The sequence below is a fragment of the Neofelis nebulosa genome, chromosome 4 (genome assembly GCF_028018385.1).
Source record: "Neofelis nebulosa isolate mNeoNeb1 chromosome 4, mNeoNeb1.pri, whole genome shotgun sequence".
NCBI lineage: Eukaryota > Metazoa > Chordata > Mammalia > Carnivora > Felidae > Neofelis > Neofelis nebulosa.
Window position 1 is genome coordinate 78,633,098 of NC_080785.1, and position 23,724 is coordinate 78,656,821.

Here is a 23,724-nt window from a genome sequence, read left to right on the forward strand (position 1 = left end):
GGGCAGTGGCTCTCTAAGACCTATTTTCCCCAAGTTTAGCAGCAAAACAAGCTTAGGCCATATGTCACTTGAAATTTTGGGGAGTAGCAATCAGGAAGAAGCTGGTTCTTAGGATAAAGAACGGAGCACAGGCACAGAAAATTAATGAGACGAAAGAATAAAGTGCTAGAGTGAGAAGGTGATTATCTCCAACTCAACCTTCCTCCTCAAATACGCCCTACACAAGTATGTGGCCTCTCTGGCCTGCATTGTTGACTTTCCTCCTCACACTGGCTAAATCATATTCTTCCTTGGTGTCTTGATTTAGAAAGCTCCTTAAGGAAGCTTTCTCTGCCAGCTGAAGCTGGTGGGTGGCCTCCTATGTGTGCCTTTAGCACCTCTTAGTGTCCAGATCATAGCATTTATCACCATGACAACTACCATTGGGATATTTATTTGCCAAATGTCTTATATATTCTCTACGCATTTTTCTTGATAAAAACTAGTTGAAGTTAGATATTCTAGTTCCATTTATTAACATCATTTTCACTTTTTATATAAAAAGGAGCTCAAGAGAGATTACATGACTTGCCCAGGAGCACATAGTTTGTGGGTGGTGGTAATTAGGGTTTGAGAGCAGAGATGATCTACGTCAAAGCTCGTCCTCTTAGCCATCGTCTTTCCCCAGACTCTTGATCACTGTATTGCCCTGTCTGGTGGTGGGCTGGTACAGAGCAGTTCTCAAAGGTATTTGTTTAATGGATGTGGCTGAATGTGAGTGAATAAAGCTATTTGTTAAGCCAATTAGCCTTATAACAGAACTGAGTGAAGGATTGTGTAGTACTGCTCTTAAGAAGTCCTTAACAAAAATATCTTTTATGAAATCTATAACCGGTAGATCAGATGTGCACCACACCATACTCTGCTCAGCGTCGCAAATTTTCGAATTGATGGTGGTTCTTAGTCCATCCCTTGTCCTAATCCCTCGACCTAAACGTTGAAAGACCACCTGGAATCTTTGCTTGGACTCTAAATATTATATGGCTACAGCATTCCAACATGGGTTCTCCCTGCACACAGAATTGTCAGAGCTCTCTCTAATCTAGGAGCTGCAGTGTCCAGCGAAGCTAGCGTGGTTGCGTTTGTTTCCCAACACTTGTACTGTATATGACTCCAAATGCAGTGACACTATGTCGTCCACATCCAGTTGACTATGCTGTAGCACCCGGGAAAAAGGTTGACACATGAAGCGTTTTCCGTGGCTGCTAACACGCTTAGTCAGCACAATCACTAGCAGGATGAGTGGGCAAGTCAAGGAAGTATCTTCCTTACAAGTATCACGTCCCAACTGTTCTTTAAACGCCACAGGATCCCTATCACAGAACAAAAAAGAGAAATACACAAACAACCCTAAACCAAATTTATCAGTGACCCCCGTTGCGTCCTAGTCGTGCAAAGACTAGGCTGGTTGTTTTTAAGATCTTTTCAGCCAAATGCAAAGCTACCTTCAGAAATGTTTTTTGCCCACGTGGATCGCGCAAACGCTAATTACTAACGGGCTAAGAAACACGCGACCAGGGAGACTGGCCGCACCTCCGGGAATAAACTGGCACCTCTAGAAATAAAGCTCTGCAGCCAATGCAGCGCCACCGCCCGCGGGATTGGCGGCCTCGGCCGTGACGTAGCCTGGGCGGGCCGAGTCGGTTTGCGACAGAGGCCGCGGGTCCCGGCCGGGGAAGCTGAGAAGAGGTATCTGCAGCGCAGTGCTCGGCCCGCGAGCTCGCTCTTCGCCAGCCCGGAGGGCTTCTTTCTCCAACGCGCGACTCGCCGGCGCTGCAGAGCCTCGGCCCCGAAACCCGGCGGGGGTGTGAACCTGAGACCAGCAGACCCCGGCGAGGCCAGGACTCCCCAGCGCGAGGGCGGCAGGGGACGCAGAGGTTTGGCCTGCGGGCGCGGGGCGGGCGCGGGGCGGGCGCGGGGCGGGCGCGGGGCGGGCGCGGGGCGGGCGCGGGGCGTTTCCCGGGAGGGTGGCCAATCTGTGCGGGGCCGAGGCGGGATTTTCTCTTCCGCTGGCGCGGTCCGGACCGACTCTCCTGCTGAGAGAGGAAGGGGAGCTGCTGAAAGCGCGACGCTGCGCTGGTAGTTGCAACACTTGAGAGGGGAACCGAGTTGTCCTGCGCGGCTGCGGCCGCGACCTGAAGGTGCACCGGTGCGGGAGAGGTCCGAGGGGCGCTCGGCTCGGGCAACTTCACTTCTTCCGCCGCTCGAGAATTGGAGGGGTGGAGAGGTGCCGGGGGTTTGGAGAAGGGCTTGTAATGAATTCTCAGGACCACCGCCTCCTCGAGCGTGGAGGTATTGGTGCTCACCAGAATACTTAGAAAGGTTGGGAAACTATCGCGTAAAGTAATGGGGTGGTGAGGGGTGGGGATCGTGGGTAGCCCCGGGAGCGCGGGGCCGCCGATTTGCTTTGCAAGCCGCAGCGTCCGGCGGGGTTGAGCGCCGAGATTTGGGGAAGTGGGAGCTGCCCGGGCGGGGCGTCCCGAGGAGACTCGGCCACGCGCTGTTTGTTTCCTTTCACTTCCTGCAGCGGCCGCTCGCTATGAGGAGGGGAGCGGGCCTAGGGCGGAGCGGCCTCGTCCCCCGGGCCTGAGCGCCCACCCGCTGCCGCCGCGGGACGTCCCCAACCCTCCGGGGCTTTCGGCCATGGGCGATCGGTGAATAGGCGGCGTGGGGAGTCGTGGACCTGCCACTTCGGGAGGTAATGCTGGCTCAGTTTTGAGTGGCCCGGGGAGAGCGAAGAAACCCTAAAATGGAGGACTTTACTACCAGGACGTACGGCACCAGTGGCCTGGACAACAGACCTCTGTTCGGAGAGACGTCGGCCAAGGTGAGTGCGGACCCGGATTCCAGGGTAGTGGGTTTATGTGTCTGTGTGTATGCGCTCCCGCCCAGAGTCCTGGTTGCGGCCCCGGGAAGCACTTGTGGGTAGAAAGAGCTGTTTCTTTTATCCTGCTTCCCTCTTAAGATGTTTGTCCTGCCACTTGGCTCTTTTTTGGGGGTAGGGTTGGCCCGGAGCTCTGAAAGCAGGGATGGGGGGGTGGGTGGAGAAAAGTTCAGGAAGTTCTGGGCTGATAGGGGCCCTTCAGGGGAGTGCGGAAGCCTCTCTCCGTGGGGATCGAGTGCTAATCTCTGAGAGGCTTCAGGTGTGAGACCAAAGCTTTGGTAAGAAAGAACCCTGCAGAGGTGCTTCTGATTAGTATTTATCTAGAGCCATTAAGGGTTTATACTGAGGCAGCCAAGCAAAGAAAAAGAGGCTTGGAATCAGTTTTTGTTTGATGGCATTCCATTCCTGGAAGGGATCAAAGGGTCTCTGGACCTAAACAAGCTATAGTATCTTGTTTTAGCCTTCTGACAAGGATAATGCCTTCTTACAAGCTTTATCATGTGATGCTCAGGGCCAGTAATTGAAGACAGAGCTCTTTTCCTGTCTTCAGCTGTAACTTTGAGTTGTTTTGGCAAGATTAGCCTGTGTTTTTTTGTTTTTGTTTTTTTTCCAGCTAGAAAGTGATCTTGGTAACCTTTCACCCCTGAAAAGGACTTTCAGGCCTCTCAGAAAGGAGGGCACATGTGGAGTCCAGAGCTTCTTCTTGGGTTTCTCAGCTTTGGCGGGGGACCTCTAACACCAAGGATTGGAAACTTGTACACCCGGGAGTGTGGGGCATAGTCCTGAATTTGGGCTGCCAGCCTGCCACAGGACAACTACTTTATTTTTTAAATTCTTTGTGGATGTCCTTTCTTAAAGTATCTTAACAAGAAAATGCTTTAAGCTTGTTCTCTAGGAAGATGCACCTTGTTTATTTGGGGGCTTTGCATAATCCCTGCCCACATTGCTTGTGGTTGTAGTTTATTAGACGTACCTGTTTCTGCTAGTTATTGACCATTATGTGACAGGCCCTGGGGATCCAAGGAACATAGGTGAGGGAAATATGTAAACTAATGTGATGCGTTGAATCTGTGCTATGGCGGGGCATAGAGGGGGTATGTTGGGGTACACAGGAGAAACTGGTCACTTTTGTTTGGGAAGCTTTGGCAAGATCTTGGATGGCTTCTCCATTCAGATTTTCTGATAGCCTTGGGCTTTCAGATATAAATGTCCCTAAATTGGGGTTTAACAAGAAGAGGATTTGAGGCCTGGAGAGTGGAGGCAGCAGCTTGCTGCTTGTTGGACCCAGGGCACCTGACTGTCCAGCTGTTCCAAGAGCTAAGAGGTTCACTGTCAGCCTCATGTGCCTTGGTGCATAGATTGGGGTTCTGGGTGATGTAGACTTCTGATCCCCTTTTTAAGCCCCACAGCCCATGAATACTGAGGTGGATGATTTGGTAATGGACTTGATTTATAGAGGCACTGAGAAATATTGATGTTTTCTGACTTGCTTGGGCCTAGATAGTTAATGACTGTAAGTTTCCTATTGCCTGTGATCAAGTTGAAACCATCCAAGAACCTTTCAAAATGTTTATCTGTTGGCTTCATAATTATTTAGTCCAAGAGTATATGGGCCTGGCATTATTTAGGCAGCTTTGGGCATTTATGACAGAAGATTTGGCTACTCAGAGACAACATTAAGAATAAGATAATTGGGGCACCTGGGTGGCTCAGTCGGTTAAGCATCTGACTTCTGCTCAGGTAACGATCTCCCCGTTGAGAGTTCGAGCCCTGCATCAGGCTCTGTGCTGACAGCTCAGCGCCTGCAGCCTGTTTCAGATTTTCTCTCTCTCTCTCAAAAATAGATAAACTTTAAAAAAAAGTTTTTTTAGATAAGATATAATTCCAGATAACAGAATTGCTCCCTTTAGCCCCCTCCATGAGGCTGACAGAATAATTGGACATAGAGAAGTTACACAGAACTGAGAAACAGACCAGTGGTCTGAGGATGGGAGAAAACCTCGTGACTTTTTTTTTTTTTTTTTTTCCAGTCAGCACAAAAGTGTTATTTCTTTTAAGGATAACAATTAAACCATATCCAAGGTCTTAACTTACAGTTAGAAGCCAAAGTGGCATCTATTTTTATTTATTTTAATGTGTATTTTTGAGAGAGAGCGCACGTGCGAGCAGGGGAGGGGCAGAGAGAGGAAGACACAGAATCGGACGCAGGCTCCAGGCTCTGAGCTGTCAGCACAGAGCCCCCGAATGCAGGGCTCATACTCAGGGACCATGAGATCATGACCTGAGCTCAAGTTGGATGCTTAACCGACTGAGCCACCCAGGTGCCCCCAAAGCGGCTATTGAAAGCATTAGCTATTGAGGTGCAGTACACGCACTCAGGGAAATTGCTTCGCCATCTGAAGCTTACGTCAAACTTTGCTTGGTTGACAGCTGAGCTCTGCTGGTGCCTGGGTGTGGTTGAGGGTAAGAGTATATCTGTGCATCGTATGTCTTACAAGTTGAGATGTCAGGTGTGAAGAGACGGAGATTTGTGTCTTTAAGGACAGCAAATGATTTTATTGGAGGATCTGAGGTGGGCAAGGCACAGGAACTGGGTAGGACATGTTGCAGTGGAGCCATTCCCAAGGAGGACAGTCAGTGCCAGAGCAGGCTGGGTTCCTGCAGACCCAGAGAAAAACCTTCATTGGCCCCTACGTGTAGGTTTTCCCTGCTTGCTCTCTTTCAGATGCTAGGAAACTGGACACAAAAGTCACTTAACAGTGAAACTTAATACATTACAACTCCTGAGGAGAAAATCCAGAAAGGGGAAAGCCTACGTCCTGTCATAATCTGATAGAGCCTCTGAGCTTCCAGTAACCATGTTTGCTCTACAGCAACTGACCACATATGGCCTCTCAATTTGAAATCGAGAAAGGACCGGAGAGCTTTAGGTCCAGTCTCTAGCTTTAAGGCAAAGGTGACTGAAAGCCCACAGAGCAGAGCAACGTCTTAAGGGAAGTCGTGTGTCCTCAGTGCCACAGGCACCCTGCTAGGCGTTCCACTTTCCTTTGCTTGGTCACCCAATTCCTTTGTGAGGTGGGCATTGTTACTTTTGGAATTAAGGAAACCAAACACAAAGCAGGCTGCTTGTTCAGTCACGCTACTAGTTCTTGCCTGGTAATGTTTTAACAACTTGCTTTCTTGAGTTGAATAGGATAGTAAATGGTAAATTATGCAGTCTGTGCTACGTACTTTGTTTTTTATTAAAAATTCTTTTTTAATGTTTATTTTGACAGCACACGCATACAAGTAGGGGAGGGGCAGAGAGGGAGAGAGAGAATCCCAAGCAGGCTCCACGCTGTCAGTGCAGAGCCCGATGTGGGGCTCAAACTCCTGAACCATGAGATTATGACCTGAGCCCGTATCAAGAGTCAGACGCTGATCTGACTGAGCCTCCCAGGAGCCCCTGTGCTACATGCTTTGAAAAGCACTATAGACATTCACATACCAGTTTTCCATTCACAGGAAACAGGTGAGTCACAGAGTAAGTGAAAGATACTAGAATCTACTATAGAACAACTGATACATAACCCAGTGGGACTCGAGCAGCTCTCTTGGGCAGTCTCTGAAGGAACTTTTGTTTTCACCTGTACGGGATGCACATACTTCATTTACCAAAGTCCAAACTTACTCAAACTTAGAGTTTGGTAAATGAAGTATGTGCATCGTGTACAGGGATCCCGTACTCAGAATTCAGCATGATGCTTAGGAATACCCTCTCACATAGAGCCATAGAGGGAAAGGCGAAGTGAAGCAGTTCTGTCATTACCCAAATATTGAAGGGATAATAGACAAAGAAAGAAAGGAACGATGTTTATCTTTTTGGAAAACTGTCATTCCTTTGGAATTACATATTGCTAGGTGGGGTAGCTTTAGAATCCTGGTCAGAATGTTGTTTTCATCTATTTTTATCCATTCCCAAGTTCTGGGATATAGGTATGTATATTCTCTAGAGTGAAAAACAGCTGTGGCACAGTTACCTGGATGGATATATCTGGGATTTCCAAGCCTATGCTCTAGCTTAGCATTTTCTAAAGGAGCACTAGCCAGTAGAAGTAAAGTGTGAGCTGCATATGTGATTTTAAATGTCGTAGTAACCATGCTAAAGTATAAACAGGTAAAATTAATTTTAATACGTCTTATTTAATTTCCTATCAAAAATACACTTGAGGGGAGCCTTGGTGGCTGAGTCGGTTGAGCATCCGACTTTGGCTCAAGTCATGATCTCGCGGTTCGAGAGTTCAAGCCCCGCGTTGGGCTCTGTGATGACAGCTCAGAGCCTGGAGCCTGCTTCCGATTCTGTGTCTCCCTCTCTCTCTCTCTCTGCCCCTCCCCCACTTGCTCACGCGCACATGCGCGCTCTCTCTCTCTCTCTCTCTCTCTCTCTAAATAAACATAAAAAAGGTTAAAAAAAAAGTACATTTGAGGGGCGTCTGGGTGGCACAGTTGGTTAAGCTTCTGACTCTTGGTTTCAGCTCAGCTCATGACCTCATGGTTTATGAGTTCAATCTCCATGTCAGGGTCCTTGCTGACAGTGCAGAGCCTGCTTGGGATCTCTGCCCCTCCCCTGCTCACTCTCTTTGTCTCTCTCAAATAAATAAACTTAAGTACGTTTGAATGTACAATCAATATAAAAAGCAGACATATGTTTACATTTCTGGACTAAGCCTTCGAAATCCAGCGTGTATTTTTCACTTTGAGCCCCTGTCAGTTTGTGCTGGACACATTCCGGGTGCTCAGTAACCACAAACAGCCAGTGCTACGTTATTGGACAGCACAGTTCTGAAGCAGGTGAGTTCTTAGTTACGGTGGTTCCATAATCATTATCACAAAATATTTTTCTTTTCTGTGGGACTTCTCAGAACCTTTAACATGGCAATTTTCTCAGGGACTCTGATTGGAGAGAGTGATAAGTAGTACTTCTGGACTGTTGGTGACGTAGCCTTTTAGGACTGGCACGAGGTGTTATGTATGGAGTTCTTACCTCCCCCATGGGAGCGTTCATGAGACCAGTTTCTACAGGACACCCTTTGGGAAATACTACCGTGCAAAGCCTCATCCTTTGCTCCTTCCTTCCTTCCCTCCCTCCCTCCCTCCGTCCTGAACTAAAACCTGGAGAAATTCCCCCTCTCTTGTGCAGGGCAGTCTTTATTATTATTATTGTTATTGTTTTTTAAGTTAATTTATTTGGAGAGCGCACACACGAGCAGGGTGGGGGTAGAGAGAGAACCCCAAGCAGGCTCCAGTCTGTCATGCTGTCAGCACTGATTTACAGGGCTTGATCTCATGAACCCTGACATCAGGACCTGAGCTGAAGTCAAGAGTCCGATGCTTAACAGACTGAGCCACCCAGGAGCCCCTCCAGGACTGCCTTTAAAAGTATGCCTTAGGACAGCACATAGTTGGGTGTCTTTCTGTGTAATGGAGGGGCGCTATGTTAACCTCAAGCTTGTGAGTCGGTCTTCGTTTGGTGTGCTGGCTACCTTCCCAATCATCTGAAGTCCGTGTGTTCCAGTGCAGATGGGGTGAACCCAGGCCGGGAGGGAGAGGATGGCTGTCTCTGGGGAGAACGGAAACCAGCACCTCCTCGCTGGAGCAAGCGGGAATATACTGGTAGAATATAGTATAAACTGCCTTCTAGACCAGCCTATTCTGTTGATTTGTCACTGATCCCCAAAATAAGTGATTGATTTTCTAAGGGGGTGGTGATGGTGGTTGGATGTTATAGAAGAAAATGAGTGACTTTGGCCAAGGTGCATACATTGAATTCTGATGATCGGGGTGGGGGTGGGGCTGGGGCTGGGGCGCTCTGTGTAGAGGACAAGTTACTGGGCCCTGAGGCTCAGATCTTTGGTTCCAAAGGCAAGAGCTGCGTGTACAAAAAGCATCCTCTGTTCTTTTCCTGTAAACAAAACATATAAAATTGTTGGGGGCGGTGGGGGGGGGGGGGGGAAGGTCTTTTTATGACCGGTACTCCAGTTAAAGCAATTCAGACTTGGGGCATGTGGCTTCTGCAAATGATAGTGTAAAATGAGAGTGCTCCTTCGTGTTCTTTTTTTGTGGGAGGGTGGGTTTAAAGGTTGCTGCTTATTTAAGGACAAAGCTACGATTAAGATAGTTGTGTCTGGCTGTCGCCCTTCCCCCTGCCTAGAACCCTAAAGTCTTTCCTCTGAGGGGTGCAGGCTTCTAGCTTCTTTCCTCTTGACACAGCTTCTGGGCAAACCTCAGAGCACAACTCCTGTCTCCCTCATGGGAGAGGTCGTAGCCCAAGGGACCAGATCAGCCGTCCCCTTGCCTCTCAGCCGACAAACCACTTTGAGTTGCGGTTTCTTGTGCTGGAGACAGTTCAGGATGATTCAGGCCATTGCTTTTTTCTTCCCTACCATAATAAATTTGCTCTTTCTCATCCTCAGACCAGAGGACTGGGGATCTCTGGGGGTTGGACTCTGGCAGAGGTAACTTGGGAAGGCTCTCAGAGGATGCTGGTGCATAGAGAGGGCTGAAATCTCTGGGTCTTACCCAAGCTGTGTGGACACTCCGGGCAGGCTGGCGCCTCTCCACCCACCTCTTTGCTTTTAGCTGTCTCGTGCTATGGGCAAATGCTGTTTACCTTTCCGTAGCATTGTTGCCAAACCCTGAAATCGGATTGGTGGTGTGCAGTAAGCCTGTCTCTGAGTCACTGGGTGTGAAGCAGAGAAAGTTGTAGTAAGAGGAGGGCAGCCCAATAAGAAGACAGGGGAGCATCGCCAAATCTGAGTTGCCCTATTGAGCCTAGGAACATGATTAGCAGAATATGTGGCAGTCATGGCAGGACGTGGATGGGCCTTGAAACTTTTCAAGGGGGCCTCGAAACTTCTTGAGGTTATCATGTGCTGTGCTCAGAGTCTTGGTGCCAGCCAGAGGGTCCTGGTATGTTACATGTTAACCTGGTGTCTGTTACCGGTTCTGCAAGACAGACATTTCAACTGGTATCCCACTCCTGGTCTCTGTAATTAGCTTCAGGAAAAAGAATGAGAGGACAGAGTTATTAATTGTTGCAAGGTGGCGAAGGAACGTGTCTGTATGCAGCCCCTGAAGTTACTACGAGGGAGAGCCTCTTAAAGGTTTAAGTGAGTAAAGAAACCTGTTCCTGAGGTTCAGCACCCTGTCTTCTCCAAATATCTGAATCCTGTTCCGTTTCCGTCTCCACCTTAGAGCCTTTCTTAAAACCCAGCCTGCACCCATGCTGCCCTTAAAGGAGCCTGGTGGTCAGAGGGGCCCCCTGGAACTTAACTCCTTGTGTTGTCTGGGATTTGTTGAGATTGTGCCTTCCTGACCCGAGTGTAACCTCCTTGAGCTCCAGCTGCCATTTCTCCAGCCTCTCTGGCACTGAGTGTAATGCCTTACCCGATTCTTGGAGTTACGTATGCTAAGCCTTAAGTGAACATGGAGCAACATCAGAAGGGTAACCTACATTCTTGGGACATACTGGGTGACAGTAGAAGAGGGGGCTGGTGTTCAGAAACCTGGAACACTGGATACCACAACAGGAAATGGTGCTTCAGGCTCTCATGCAGTTAGAGTCCTCATGTGATCCTCTCCTTGCTGAGCTTCAGCAAAGGGGCAGGTAGGAAACTTCATACAGTATTGCATAAAAACTGTAAACCGAGGTTGGCCTCTAAGAGGGCTGTCTGGTCTGCTGAGTTGTCCTCTCGATAGGTGTGAGTTTTGCAGGTGTGTGGTGGTGGGCTGGGTCTACGGAAATGAGTCCTTTTTTTCATACGGTCAGTCTATGGGCCATGTATATGTATGATCATACACACACACACACACACACGCAGTGTTTTAAAATTTGAGAGAGAGTGTGCATGAGAGAGAGGGGCAGATGGGGAGAGAGAATCTCAAGCAGGCTCTGCACCGTCAGTGTAGAACCCAGTGCAGGGGGCTCCATCTTATGAACCGTGAGATCACGGCTTGAGCTGAAATCAAGAGTCAGAGACTTAACCAACTGAGCCACGCAGGCGCCCCTCTAATATTTTTTGAGCTGCTTTAGGATCCAGTGGGTTGAAAAATTTGAGTGTCCCTGTGGGAATGATGGAATGCATTTGAAATTGGGGCTGACTTAGAAATTGGGGCCAGGGTCTGGACCGTCTCCATTCCCACTCATCTCCGAGGACCCAACATGTCATTGGTAAGACACCTCATTAGATGTAGAAATAATACCAATGCCATTAGCAGCTGTTGACTGGCTCTGGTAAATGTCACTCTGTTCTAGGGGCTTGACGTATATTATCTCTAAATCCTTAGAGCAACTGTACATGTTTGACCACTGTACAAATACGGCAATTTAGGCTTAAAAGTTGAGTGACTCCTCTAAGGACATAGGCTGGCATATGGCAGGAGAATAAATCTGCCTGGTCCATCAGGCACCTCACCTCATAGTGTTGTACTCTGCCTCCTGTGCTGAAGGTCACGGCACATAAAATAAGGCATTTCCTGTGGGTACCTTTGCCCCTTAAACTTGTGGAGTAGGTTCGTTCTCTATTTTTACTGCTGCTGAATGTCCCTAAGTGGTGCTTTAATAAAATTAATACAGTTCAAGTGCGCATGTCTATGAGAAAGAATCTGGTGGGATGGATATACAAAAGTATTCACAAATGCAAAGTACTTCAAAATACCGATCTGTGAAATAAGGGAAGCACTTAAAGATGTCTATGCATGGTACTTTGTCCAAATGGAGATAGGGGGCCGTTAGTGTTCAGATGTACACGCAGTGGTGGTGGTCGTGGTCCATTTGTGAGAGTTGTGGGTGTGAAGGTGATAAAAGCATGGGCGTGTCTGCGTTCTCATAAATACTGTCTTACGCTGCCTCTGCTCCTGGCATCGTTCAAAGTCCCATGTGTCTTCGGGAAGTCTGAGCAGTAGCACCTATGATCAAGTGCACTATCACCTAGATTTTGCCAGTGAGATAAGGTGTCCCCTGGCTTTCCACCCTTTGGATGCTGTCCCTAGGTTTGCTCCAGATGAAAGTGTGAGGGGTGTTCCTATTTAAGAGTATGTAGCTCTGGGGGAACCAAATGAACCCACTGGAAGGTGTGAGATTTCCTGCTTCATCTGGGCCCCAACCTTCCACATTTTACGTCCTCTCGGTATGTTTATTCCTATAGGGCTGCCTCTTAAGACCTCTGACTGGGCCATTCCCAGAACTTTCCTGACAAGAAGTTTTGCACTGTGATTTGGAAGAAATAAAAGGAAAATCATTTCCGAGAATTGGCCACTTATTTATGGTATTGGAACCCTTACGTTCGAGAAATGCAAGGACTTTTGAAACAGAATTGTAGGATGTGGCTCAAGGGTCTGAATCACTCAGTCTGGTTAACAATGGTAGGAAGTGGTGTCCTTTGGACATTTCATACGTGCTGAATGGATTGTTTGCTCTTTCCCTCATAAAAGAAGATAATCACTGTCTTTAATGACGTGAAGCTCTTGTGGGTTATGGAAGATAAGTTTTGAATTTAAAATGGGGTTGAGGCCTTTATTGAAAGAATGAGCAAAGTGCTGGAAGCCTGTTCTAGGGGCTAGAGAAAATTATAGTTGGGGCACCAGATCGGAGGGTTTTGAGTCTTAGGCCTTGAAGCAAATGTAGGATTTTTGACGGGAGGAGGTGACTGGGAATCCCAAGCAGGAGGTCCAGCTGTGTCAAAGGGGTAGGAGCAGGAAAGTACAGGGAATGGTAAAGGAACTCTGAGCACCACTGTGACAGAGGAAAAGCTGGGCTGGGCAGAGAGCCTTGAATGCTGTACTAGGAAGAATGATTTTCTTCTGGAGGCTATAGGTTGTTGAGTATGAATGTATGTATGTTTGTATTCAGTTATTAACTGAGTGCATACTACGTCTGTGGAGGTGTAATATATGTTGGGTAGTTATCTTTTTTCACAGAGCATGTGTGTACCGCACGGAAGATAGAAAGGCATTAAACAAATCATTTTTCTTCTCTCTGTCTTCCTTATTATAAGCTTCAGTCACTCTGCACCTCCCCCCCCCCCCCCTTTTATTCATCTAGTACCCAAGCTTACTCCTGCTTCAGGGCCTTTGCACATGCTGCAGTGGCTTGTTTGCAATACCCTTCTGCCAGATCCTTGCCTGTGTCATTCCTTTCCCTTATAAAGGCCCCTGCTCAGTGTCACATCCTCAGGATTCTTTGACCCTTTTTTAAAAATAGCTCCCCATCTCCACCCTGGTCACTCTCCATTGACCCTGTTTGATTTTCTTCCTAATTTCTTAACACTTTGCCTGTAAAATGAATGGAGAATGAATGACTAGCATCAAAGTGGGATGCAGTATGGATGGAAGGCTCTTCCGATGTTGGAGGGAATTGAGATTTTTGGGCTGGAGATGGACTCCATGAAGGAGAGATTGAACATAAAGATGGAAATGGTGATAATTACTTGAGCAGGATCAGAGAAGCTGGTCACCTTTTGATCCTCTTCAGGCTGAAAGGGGTGGAAACAGGAGGAGTTATCTTCCTGTTGTTGGCATCTTATTTATTTATTTAAAAATTTTTTTTAGTGTTTATTTATTTTTGAGACAGGGAGAGACAGAGCATGAGCAGGGAAGGGGGCAGAGAGGGGGAGACACAGAATGTGAAGCAGGCTCCAGGCTCTGAGCTGTCAGCACAGAGCCCGACGCGGGGCTCGAACTCACGGACTGTGAGATCATGACCTGAGCCGAAGTCGGACGCTTAACTGACTGAGCCACCCAGGTGCCCCGGCATCTTATTTTTTTTTTTTTAATTTTTTTTTCAACGTTTTTTATTTATTTTTGGGACAGAGAGAGACAGAGCTGAACGGGGGAGGGGCAGAGAGAGAGGGAGACACAGAATCTGAAACAGGCTCCAGGCTCTGAGCCATCAGCCCAGAGCCTGACGCGGGGCTCGAACTCACGGACCGCGAGATCGTGACCTGGCTGAAGTCGGACACTTAACCGACTGCGCCACCCAGGCGCCCCCCGGCATCTTATTTTTAAAAGGATGTCTGCTGATGTATAGGCTTCAAGAGTGGGATCAGGAAGCTGAGTTGAGACGGATCTGCAAACCGCTTTCTGGAGAGAGACAGCGACAGCTCACTCACAAGGCAGTGGCAATACAGTGAAGGCTCAGCTGAAAACACGAATTTGCAGTAAACTCCGGTAGTGTGTATTTCAGCTAATATTTCAGCATCCAGTATGTGCTGGGTACTGTGGTCAGCAGAGGGAAATGACCACTTCTACTATCCAGTTCTCTGGCACCTTTATACAGTCAGAAGGTTATTTCCACTCTGGACAGTGGCAGCTTCCCAAGCCACATAGCTTGGTTTTGTCTGAATTACAGAAAGGTTTTCCTGCCAGTGGGGTGATGCAGGCTGGTGCCAGGGTGCCCAGCTTGGAGAGTGAAGCATTGGGCTGGATTGCAGCCATGTGGCCGTGTGTAGTGAGTGGCCCACAGTGTGACAGTGAACAAGGAATACGTGGCCCCTGGGAGACGCACGGGAAACTGATAGGTAGGGTTAGGACAGTCGAAAGGCTTCACAGCGAGGCTTTGTGCCAGAGCATAGAAGCGGTCGAGGGTTTGGAGGGACTCAGGACTGGGTTTTCAAAGCATAAAGAGCAGATGAACAGATCCCCTGGGGAGTTTTCCATGCATTAGAAGCTGCTGACTCCATGGTCCGAAATTGAAAGGGGGGCCCTCAAGTTAGAGCTTTGGTGTAACTGATGGGGAACGGTCTAGTCAGTGGGTGTACGTAGGGCAGAGTGTTGCAGGAATATAGATTTGGCCGAAGCAGGTGCTGAAATAAGTGAACTAACTGGGACGAGGGGAAGAAGTCGACCGGTTATTGCCAGGGACATATAATTTAAAGAGGATGCTTTAGTCCGTTCAGGCTGCCACAGCAAAATACCACAGACTCGGGGATTTTATAAACATCAAACGTTTTTTTTCTTCTTTGTTTTCGAGGCCGGAAGTCCGAGATGAGGTGCAAACACAAGCTACAACCTCACATGGCTGAAAGGGCGAGGGAGATCTCTGGAACCCCCCATCAGGGTACTAATCCCATTCCAGAGGGCTCTACCCTCGTGGTCTAATTATGTCCCAAAGACCCAACCTCTTAATATGGTCACACTGGGCATAAGGGTATCAGCCTGAGAAATTGGGGGACACGGACACTCAGCCCGTAGCAGAGGATATTAACTGAAGTTGCTAACTCCGCCTGGCCTGTGAAGCGGGGAACACCCTGCACCCTACAGCCCGGCCCAGTGCACTGGGGATGAGTATGAGGGTGACACAGTCTCTCTTGGGGACCGGGTTCAGAGACCGAGGCAGCAGGGGAAATCCAGGGTGTGGGAGAAGTCTGCAGGTCCACGAAGCCATTTGCTCACATGGAACAGGTTTTGGGGGCTCACAGGGATGGCTCACAGGACTTGCAAGTGTGGGTATGAGGACTGATGGGAGAACATTTAGTGGGAGGGAGTGGGTGTGCTGGGATCTCTGGTGTTTGAGGAGCAGGATATTAAGGAGTCACAAAGTTAGAGGCGACACCAAAAATGGAATTCTCAGTCTTACCCCAGCCCTTGGCCCCTCTTGTCTCCTTCCAGGGAGTGGAAGGGCACGTTTCCATGGCTTTGTCCCTCCAGGGGTTTTCTTTTCTGCAGAGAGCCTCCTGTTTTCCTTCCTCCTACTCCCTGGGAGTGACCACCAGCACTGCCGAAGGACGGACTCCGCAGCAGGGGCTGCTGCTGTGCCTCTGAAACCGGGGCTTGGTCTTGCCCTGGCGGAAAATGCATAACTGGGCTTGTACTCACATAGGGAAACCTAGATAATTCCATGGAACTAATGGGACCTAGCCTGGGAGGCACCAGTGGGCTGTCGGGCCTTTGTGGCTGGCAAAAACCTGACGTTGTGGGCTGTGGAACCAGGCCGTCGCTTGGGTGCAGTGGTGTCTCCGTGCTGCGGCGTGCCCATCCCGGAATGGTGAGGCCACGTGCTCTGCTGCCTGGGAGCTGAGATTTCTGAGGAGCCGGGCCCCCGATGAGTGATGAAAGTGGCCTCTGGTGGTGAGAGACCCTCTAAGCAAAATGCCCTCGGCTGCTTCTCTTGACGATTCTCTCCTCAGAGTGCAGGAGGTGTGCCGGGCTGCACGGAAGACAGGCCGCGTGCCTCGCCCTAAGCTAACTGCCAGTCCTGATGGAGGATACGGCTCAGAGAGCATATTGCGATGCAGGAAGCATAAATCTGGGCAATGTGATCTTGGAGCCCCAAGACCAGCACATCTCTTCCTGAAGGGCGGTGAGGGGGGAGGTGGGGTGTGCCCGAGGATGGTGGCCAGAAAGGAAGGACAGTGGACTTGCTGTTCGAGTTGAGCTCTGAAGGGTGAGCGGTCAGATGGGGAGTGTGGCATGTCAGCCATCCCACCTCCCACCCTACAGCTCACTCTTTTGAGAACATTACGCCCTTTGTTTATCTTGTGGGTCAACGTGAGACGGTTATGTGTTAAGTAGCGGTGTTTTCTGCATCCGTGTATTTGCAGAGATCCATGCCACAAACTCTTAGATCCAGAAGTTTGTCTCTTCTAATGATCCAGTGTGCTTAACAATTAGCAAGCCCTTTTAAACCCTATTGTACTTCCCACTTGTTTGTCAGGAGTGCTTAGGGCTAACATTTGAGCTTAAATCAGAAACATTTTCTTCGCTTCAATTTATAATATGTTCATCATCTATCTTTCCACTTGCCAAACCCCTTTAGAAAATCTGCCTTGATCTTTTTATTGTTACTTAAATGGGTTAGAATTTTACTACAGTAGCCCAAGTCCTGAAATCCATTTTGGAAGTAGACAAAAAATAAGTGGCTCTGGAAATGTTAGCATTCCAAACAGTCTAGAACCAGGATGTTTCCAGGTTGCTGAGGGCAAATGCCAGTTTTTGGTTATTTGGGGAGTTACTGCCAGTTTCCTCCCAGAGCCATCATTAAACACCTGAGCATTTGATAAGAGTTTGGGGTTCTCTGTCTTGTATCAGGATGCTGGCTAATGACTGACCAGGCAAGATTGGGGGCTCCTCTGTTTTTTGATTGCTGGGGAGTAGGCCTTCTACTCTGGCCCAAGTGCAGTCTGAAGCTGATGATTCAGAACCAGAAACTGTTAAAGCAGGAAGGGACCAGATACCATGTAGCCCAATCCTCTGATACGGTAGACTCAGAGTTAGCCAGTGGCAGAATGGAGATGAGAACCTTCGTCTCTTTAACTCTTAAAATTTCAGGGTCCACACAGATTAGTTTAAGGATTCTTAGACCTTTGGCCTCCATTTTGCTAAGAGCATTGGATAGACTTGGCCATTACCTGCCTTATGACCTTGACAGATGAATCCCATTGAACCTAGTTACTCATTAGTAAATGGAGATTGTATGTTCCTTACTTTACGGGGTTACCTTCTGCCATCCCAGGTACAAACCATTGGGATGTATGTTCTTCGTGTTCTCCTTCTCCATTTCAAAGTTAGATGAAGACTTAACTGCTTTGGGCCCAGGCTGACTCCAGCCCCTTTTCTCAGCTCTGACAAAGCTGGCTCAACTATTGGCCATGTCCATTTGCCATGCTTTTGTTCTCTCTGGGGTCTTGGTTAAGTTCCTTCTTCATGGGCCACCTTTTCTTTGCTTTTTGTTCATCTGCTAGTCCTCTTTCAGGTTTGACTTTCTCTTAGGTTCTCTCCCTTTCGCCTTAGTGCCCTCTTGAGCTCTGGATGGTATCAACTTGTGGAAGGTAAAGACCATTTTATTTTGCTGTGTTTGCATCTGGAATATAGGAATTTTTTTCATTTTAATGAGATATAATTGAGATGTTTAAATGAATAAATCACTTACAAGGTTATACATGCAGAATTCCTCACAAAACTATACTCTATTTTCTGTGCTCATGTATACATACATATATTTATATATATGTCATATGCATATAAGCTAAGACTCTGAACTTGTTGCTGAGTCTTTGGCAAGGATGTCCCAATTCTGTATCCTAGCCTCTCTGCAGGTAGGATCAAGGCTGATTCTGATCCTGTCCGGCTTTCTGGGGGAGTGAAAATAAGCAGCAGTACAAGGTCTGAAGAAAGATCTGGGAGGGGAGAAGTTTTGATAGATGGAAATAGGATAATAATAAAACTGGGGAAGAGAGTTTCTTTGAGAAATTATTTCTTTTCATGTACTTTTTTCTGATTTGGTGCATATTAGTTTGAAAACTGCCCTTTGAAATGCTGACTATTTATAATTATTTCCTTACAGTGTTTTCTCTTTGGAGACTGGGACCTGGGAGAGCTACTAAAGCCTTGAAAAGTAATCTCTGTGCTAAGTGTCTTGTTGTGTTTGTCTAGACCAGCTGTAGCAACTGTAGGTGTTCTTCCAGTGAGAAGTGTCAACAGAATCCACTCTCTTGGCGTTGAATCCTGTCTCCTTCACTTACTGATCTGAGACCTTGGACAAATTGTTTCCCAGAGCCAATTTTGCTACCTGTAAGAGTCCTAATGCCACTTCACCCCAGGATTTGTAGAAGATAGGTACAAGGTCTTGGCATAGTTACCATCCCTTCACTATTACTATTATTTTTCCTCCTGCTCTGGATCCTAATTGGCATCTTGCTGTTTGGACATAAGTGATGCTTCTTGGCTACCTCAGCGGAACCTCTTCCCTGTCTTCTATTGGTAAAACAGCTGTTGTTGTGAGGTAAAACCTCACAGAGCAGACCTTTGTAAACTTTTGCAAATCCTTGGAACTCAGAGCAGATATTCTCAGTACAGACAGGAGTTAAGTTGAACCTTTTTCCCAAAGATGGTTGTTGCTGGGCAGGCTTCTCTAGCTATGGGATGAGAAGTGAGGGTGTGGTCAGTTGTTACCTTTGTCCACAGTGTGTGAATTGCAGTGGCCTTGGTCTGCAGAGTGGTCTGTCCTTGATTAGATCAAACACACCCAGTTTAATGCTTGGCTTTCCTTCACTTTTCCCTCCCAGCTTTGCCTGCCTCTTAACTTTGGATTCTTATCTTTAAATGCAGACAACTTGAAAATGGCTCTGAATTCAGTTGCTTCTCTGCTTGTCCCTGTGCCCTTCCATCTGTGAGCTTTTGTTTTCTGGCTGCTCGTGGTCCATATCCTGCTGGTCCTTGCTCAGATGTTACCAGAACACTCATTAACACCACTGATTGCTCAGTTTTGACTTCTCAGAAATAAGACTACTTGGTATTCTCGCTGCCTGAAAATAGTGTTTCTTAATCAGGTCTTAAACTCTTAGGACTTTGTTCTGTAAATCCATATATTATACATGTATTATATATTACTAATATTATTATATATACACTAGTTTTATATATGTATAAAATATTTGAACTTTTTAGTCCCTACAGCTGAAACTTTATTTAGCCAGTGATCTTGATTTGGGAAACATGTTAAAAGTTGCTTTTTACTTGCTGTATGACTTTATGCAAATAATTTAACCACACTCAGTGGACCTAAGTTTATATTAACTTATAAAATGAGGATTGAATTACATGAGAAATTAAAAAATTTTTTTTAATGTTGGTTTTTTATTTTTGAGAGACAGCACAAGTTGGGGAGGGGCAGAGAGAGAGACAGACACACACACACAGAATCCGAAGCAGGCTCCAGGCTCTGAGCTGTTAGCACATAGTCTGATGGGGCTCATGAGATCATGACCTGAGCCGAAGTCAGATGCTCAACCAACTGAGCCACCCAGGTGCCCTAGAAAAATTTCAAACCATCCTATGGAGTTGATTGGGTGGGCATAGGAATGAAGAGAAGGCTCAATGGGTAGGACCCCAGGCTGCAAATTCAGCCATATGATTCTACTTTTGGTATGTATTGAAGGTTTTTGCTACTAAGTAAGTTGGAAAAGCACTGGACTAGATGTTCTGAGATTGCCTCCAGCCCTGGCATGGTGTGACCTCTGCTAGCAGAAGCATCTCCTTGTAAATGACATTAGAGAAGGACATGTAAGCAGTATCACAAGTAGGTCCAAACTCACGGCACTCAACATCATCTGCAGTCTGGTTCTGATCTCTTCACCACGGCTCTGGGCTGGCCATCCTAGTGGCTCCCGTCCCTTGGCTTCTGTTCAGACTGTTCCCAGCGTGCGTGGAGTATTGATAAGCATCCCTTGCCCATTCAGTCCTTCCCAGCTTTCAGAAAACTGTAGTGTAAAAATGGCCTGTCCTTTCAAGGAACCATTTCTTTCTTTTCTTTTAAATATTTACTCATCTTTCAGAGGGAGACAGAATATGAGCCGCGGAGGAGCAGAGAGAGAGGGACACACAGAATCCAGAGCAGGCTCCTGGCTCCACGCTGTCAGTACAGAGCCTCATATAGGTCTCGACCTCATGAACTGTGAGATCATGACCTGAGCGGAAGTTGGATGCCCAACTGAGCCTCCTAGGCGCCCCAAGAAACTTTTTCCAACTAGTTGTCCCTGTCTTCCTAAAGTACCTTTTCCACTCTGGTGGCTCAGTACACTTTGCCTTTCTGGCAGTTGTATGTATGTGTCAAGCTCAGAGAGAGGCAGGACCTTGGTGTCTTAATTCTAAGTCACCCCAGTGGCTAGCATTGTACCTTTCTGAAAGTGGATCCATCACAGGGCTAAACAGTTATTTTCTATTTCAGGATCGAATCATCAATTTAGTTGTTGGCAGCTTAACATCCTTACTGATTCTAGTAAGTACCTTTATTTTGTGTCTTCTGCAGGCTCTGAACCAAAGTTATTGAAAACTTGAGTATTGTGGTTACCACTCAAACCCAAAAAATAAAAAACTTAAAAGGGGCCAGTACATGACCATGTGAGGTACTGAAGTCATAGTTAAATTAATGCTTTCAGTTTCATTACTGCTTGAATAAAACTGCAGTTGGTAACAGGAAGAGCTAAATTGATTTCAGCCTTCAGTTGAGTATATGAAATAGCACACAGCAAATAACAAACTGAGTTTGCCTTGTCTAGGAACATTGTACATAACCCACAACTGCCCCCTTCTACTACCTTAATTTATCACTAAAGCACATTCATTATCCTTTGGTTTAAAAAGATTATTTGGTCATGTAACAGTTCGGCATCCTGTGTAGTATAGCTTGGTGCTATCGCTGTAAAATAAAGACAAGGAATATTTTCTGTGGTCTAAAGATGCCACATTTTTATTAAGTCTACGAATTTTAGTGAAGTTGGTTTCATTGACTTCTTAATAAAAAGAATGGGTATCATGTTTTATCTATGGTAGAAATAGAACTCCAGTGTATTAGAAACCTGCGTATTCTCCAGAATGTTCAGCAAAAACGGTTTTGGTTTTCATTTTTGTTGAAGTATTCAAAATAACATAACAAAGGTTGAACTTTTTCCAGTGTAATCCTTAATCCTGGAATGAGGTTTAAATGCTTTCTAATCTTTTTGTTAAGAGGGTTTTTTGGAGCTTCGCTAGTTTTCTGAGCTGTGATGTTTTGTCTCCTTTGATGAAAGAGGAAGAGGAAGTGCTAAGAGAAGTAAGACACTGGAACAGATTTACAAATACTTTACTATTAACATACCTGTTGGTAGATACTATATAATAGGACATTGCTTAAACTCCAGTCTAGCCTACTATTGGAATTACTCCTAAGGCCTGACACAGTTTCTCTTCATACAGGTAACGCTGATCAGTGCTTTTGTTTTCCCTCAACTACCTCCAAAACCGCTGAATATATTTTTTGCTGTCTGCATCTCTTTGAGTAGTATTACTGCCTGCATACTTGTGAGTACTACTGAGAACCCTTGAGGGCAGACTGCTGCAGTGCCTACCTAGGACAGATTCCCAGCCTTAGATCTATAAGAAGGGGTGTGTCTAGTTACCCCCTAGTCCTGGCCCCACCAAGAATGTTAAGAATTCTCAGTATTTACTAATTTTAGAGATTTTATTTATCTTTGGAATCAGTTTCCTTTTCCCTTAAATCTCAAAGTTAAGTTCCTATCTAAAGGAAAACTCTTTTCCTTTGAAAGTGAAAAACAAAAAACCCCAACAGGAGGAAGGGGGAAAAAAAAGAGTTAAGACTTGGGTGGCCAAAACTTAAGGTTTAAGTTTAACTTACTTAATTCATCTTCCTTCAAGGGCTACAACATACAGGGTCCAACAGGCTTTGGCAAATGCCAGTACTGCTCTTAAGGGAAGAGATACATAGCACTCTGGATTTATTTCTGATAATTACAAAATTAGTCTATTTTAATCTCTGTGCATATCTCCCCAAATGAAAGTAATTAACCCAAGAATCTCCTGGGAAATCTTAAGCTACAGTTGTATCCTTATCACAAGAATGTACAATTTTACCATAAAGATGCTTTTCTTTTACATAAAGAAACAAAGATGGTGATAGGTCCTCACTTGGATATTGGACAGGTGCTTATTCATTAGTTGGCTTGTTGTTTCATTTCTTTTGAGAAGAGGTAGAACCAAAACTATAAATGACACCCTTAAAAACAATAGTTTTGATTCACATGGGGCTTAAATCTTCATAGTGATGTGTTTAATTGACTTCGTTTGCTCGACCCCTATGATCTGAGGGAGACTTGGCCCACACCCTTCCAGAGCCTTTGGAACAAAGCTACCAGAGATGCTCCCCACCCTCCCAGCCTAACGCCCCGGAATGACACACAGGGTCTAGTTTGGTATAAAAGCTCTTATTTTGTATTGGCAATCTGACTCTGCTCTGTGAATTTAAAAGTTACCCTCCTTCCCAGTACCTAAAGAGAGCTGTACTTTTTACTCCTATAGAATTAAAACAGATCTACAAGGTACAAATTGTTGGATAGCTGGTCAATAATTGGATGACTATCGGTTTGAACATTACCAAAGGTGAGAAAGCAGGAATAAGCATCATCTTGGGTGTGGACACTCAGTACTACTAGAAAAAAGGGAAACAAAATTACATTCTGGCTGCATTAGTTTTAGGAATGTAGACTAAAAGTAAAGAGGGCCTCATTGAAGGAGAAAAGTTTATATGCATGAAATCTGTCACAGTGGAAAAAAGATTAGTTGAATTAAAATTTTTTAATGCCAGGACCAGTGACTTAATTAAACTTTGATTTAATGCTTCTTTTCTTTTTAGATCTACTGGTATCGACAAGGAGACTTAGAACCGAAATTTAGAAATCTAATTTACTACATCTTATTTTCGATCATCATGTTATGTATATGTGCAAACCTGTACTTCCATGACGTGGGGAAGTGAGGCTGCCAAGGAGAAACACTTATCAGGTCTCTGCGAAGCTGTACACTTGGACTGTAAGAGCTGGGTCAGGTGTGCTGAAGAATCTCCTGTGCAAGTCTGATACATGATTTTCATGTTAATTGTAAATCTAAAATTCCCTCTTGCAGGGGAGACGTATCCTAGATTGCTTTGCTTTTTTCTTTAAGGAGCTGATGTTGCACTGAAACATTCCAAACCTTAAAGCTCAAACAGCACAAGCAATTTTCACTTTTGAAATTAAAATTTTTTATAATGTAGGTGCATGGCGAAAGGCTATGTGACAATCTTGCATTTTAAGACAAATATTCTTTTATTTCTGTTAAACTGAATATACAATTATTGTTCCCTAGGCAACCAACTTTTGCTTATAACTACAATTAAATTTCACATTAACAAAACACAGACGGTGAAAAGACAACTTTGATTGTGAAGATCTAATTACAGTAATAAATAAAATAATTTATACAAGTTTTTTTCTTTTTTTTTTTTTTTTGTTTTG

General features: G+C 46.0%; 1 protein-coding gene across 5 annotated transcripts; it reads left to right on the forward strand.

Annotated features, from left to right (window-relative positions):
* Positions 1-1,684: 1,684 nt before the first annotated feature.
* Positions 1,685-23,693, forward strand: TMEM243 (transmembrane protein 243). 5 transcript variants are annotated; one of them, XM_058725233.1, is made up of 5 exons: positions 1,685-1,916; positions 2,567-2,866; positions 20,625-20,675; positions 21,632-21,736; positions 23,085-23,693. In XM_058725233.1, exons 2-5 carry the CDS (start codon positions 2,789-2,791, stop codon positions 23,205-23,207), a joined length of 357 nt encoding a protein of 118 aa, XP_058581216.1. In that variant the 5' UTR covers positions 1,685-1,916; positions 2,567-2,788; the 3' UTR covers positions 23,208-23,693. The 5 variants fall into 5 exon arrangements, with proteins under 5 accessions (XP_058581216.1, XP_058581218.1, XP_058581215.1 ...); XM_058725235.1 differs by lacking the exon at positions 1,685-1,916 and adding an exon at positions 2,039-2,180; XM_058725232.1 differs by lacking the exon at positions 1,685-1,916 and adding an exon at positions 2,040-2,199.
* Positions 23,694-23,724: the final 31 nt, after the last annotated feature.

What these genes read in the sequence shown, in the direction of transcription:
- TMEM243 (XM_058725233.1), top strand. Translation starts at nt 2,789, where the DNA reads ATGGAGGACTTTACTACCAGGACGTACGGCACCAGTGGCCTGGACAAC. An exon ending in TCGGAGAGACGTCGGCCAAG is followed by an intron (nt 2,867 to 20,624) that starts GTGAGTGCGGAC and finishes TTTCTATTTCAG; the next exon opens with GATCGAATCATCAATTTAGT. An exon ending in GTATTACTGCCTGCATACTT is followed by an intron (nt 21,737 to 23,084) that starts GTGAGTACTACT and finishes TTTTCTTTTTAG; the next exon opens with ATCTACTGGTATCGACAAGG.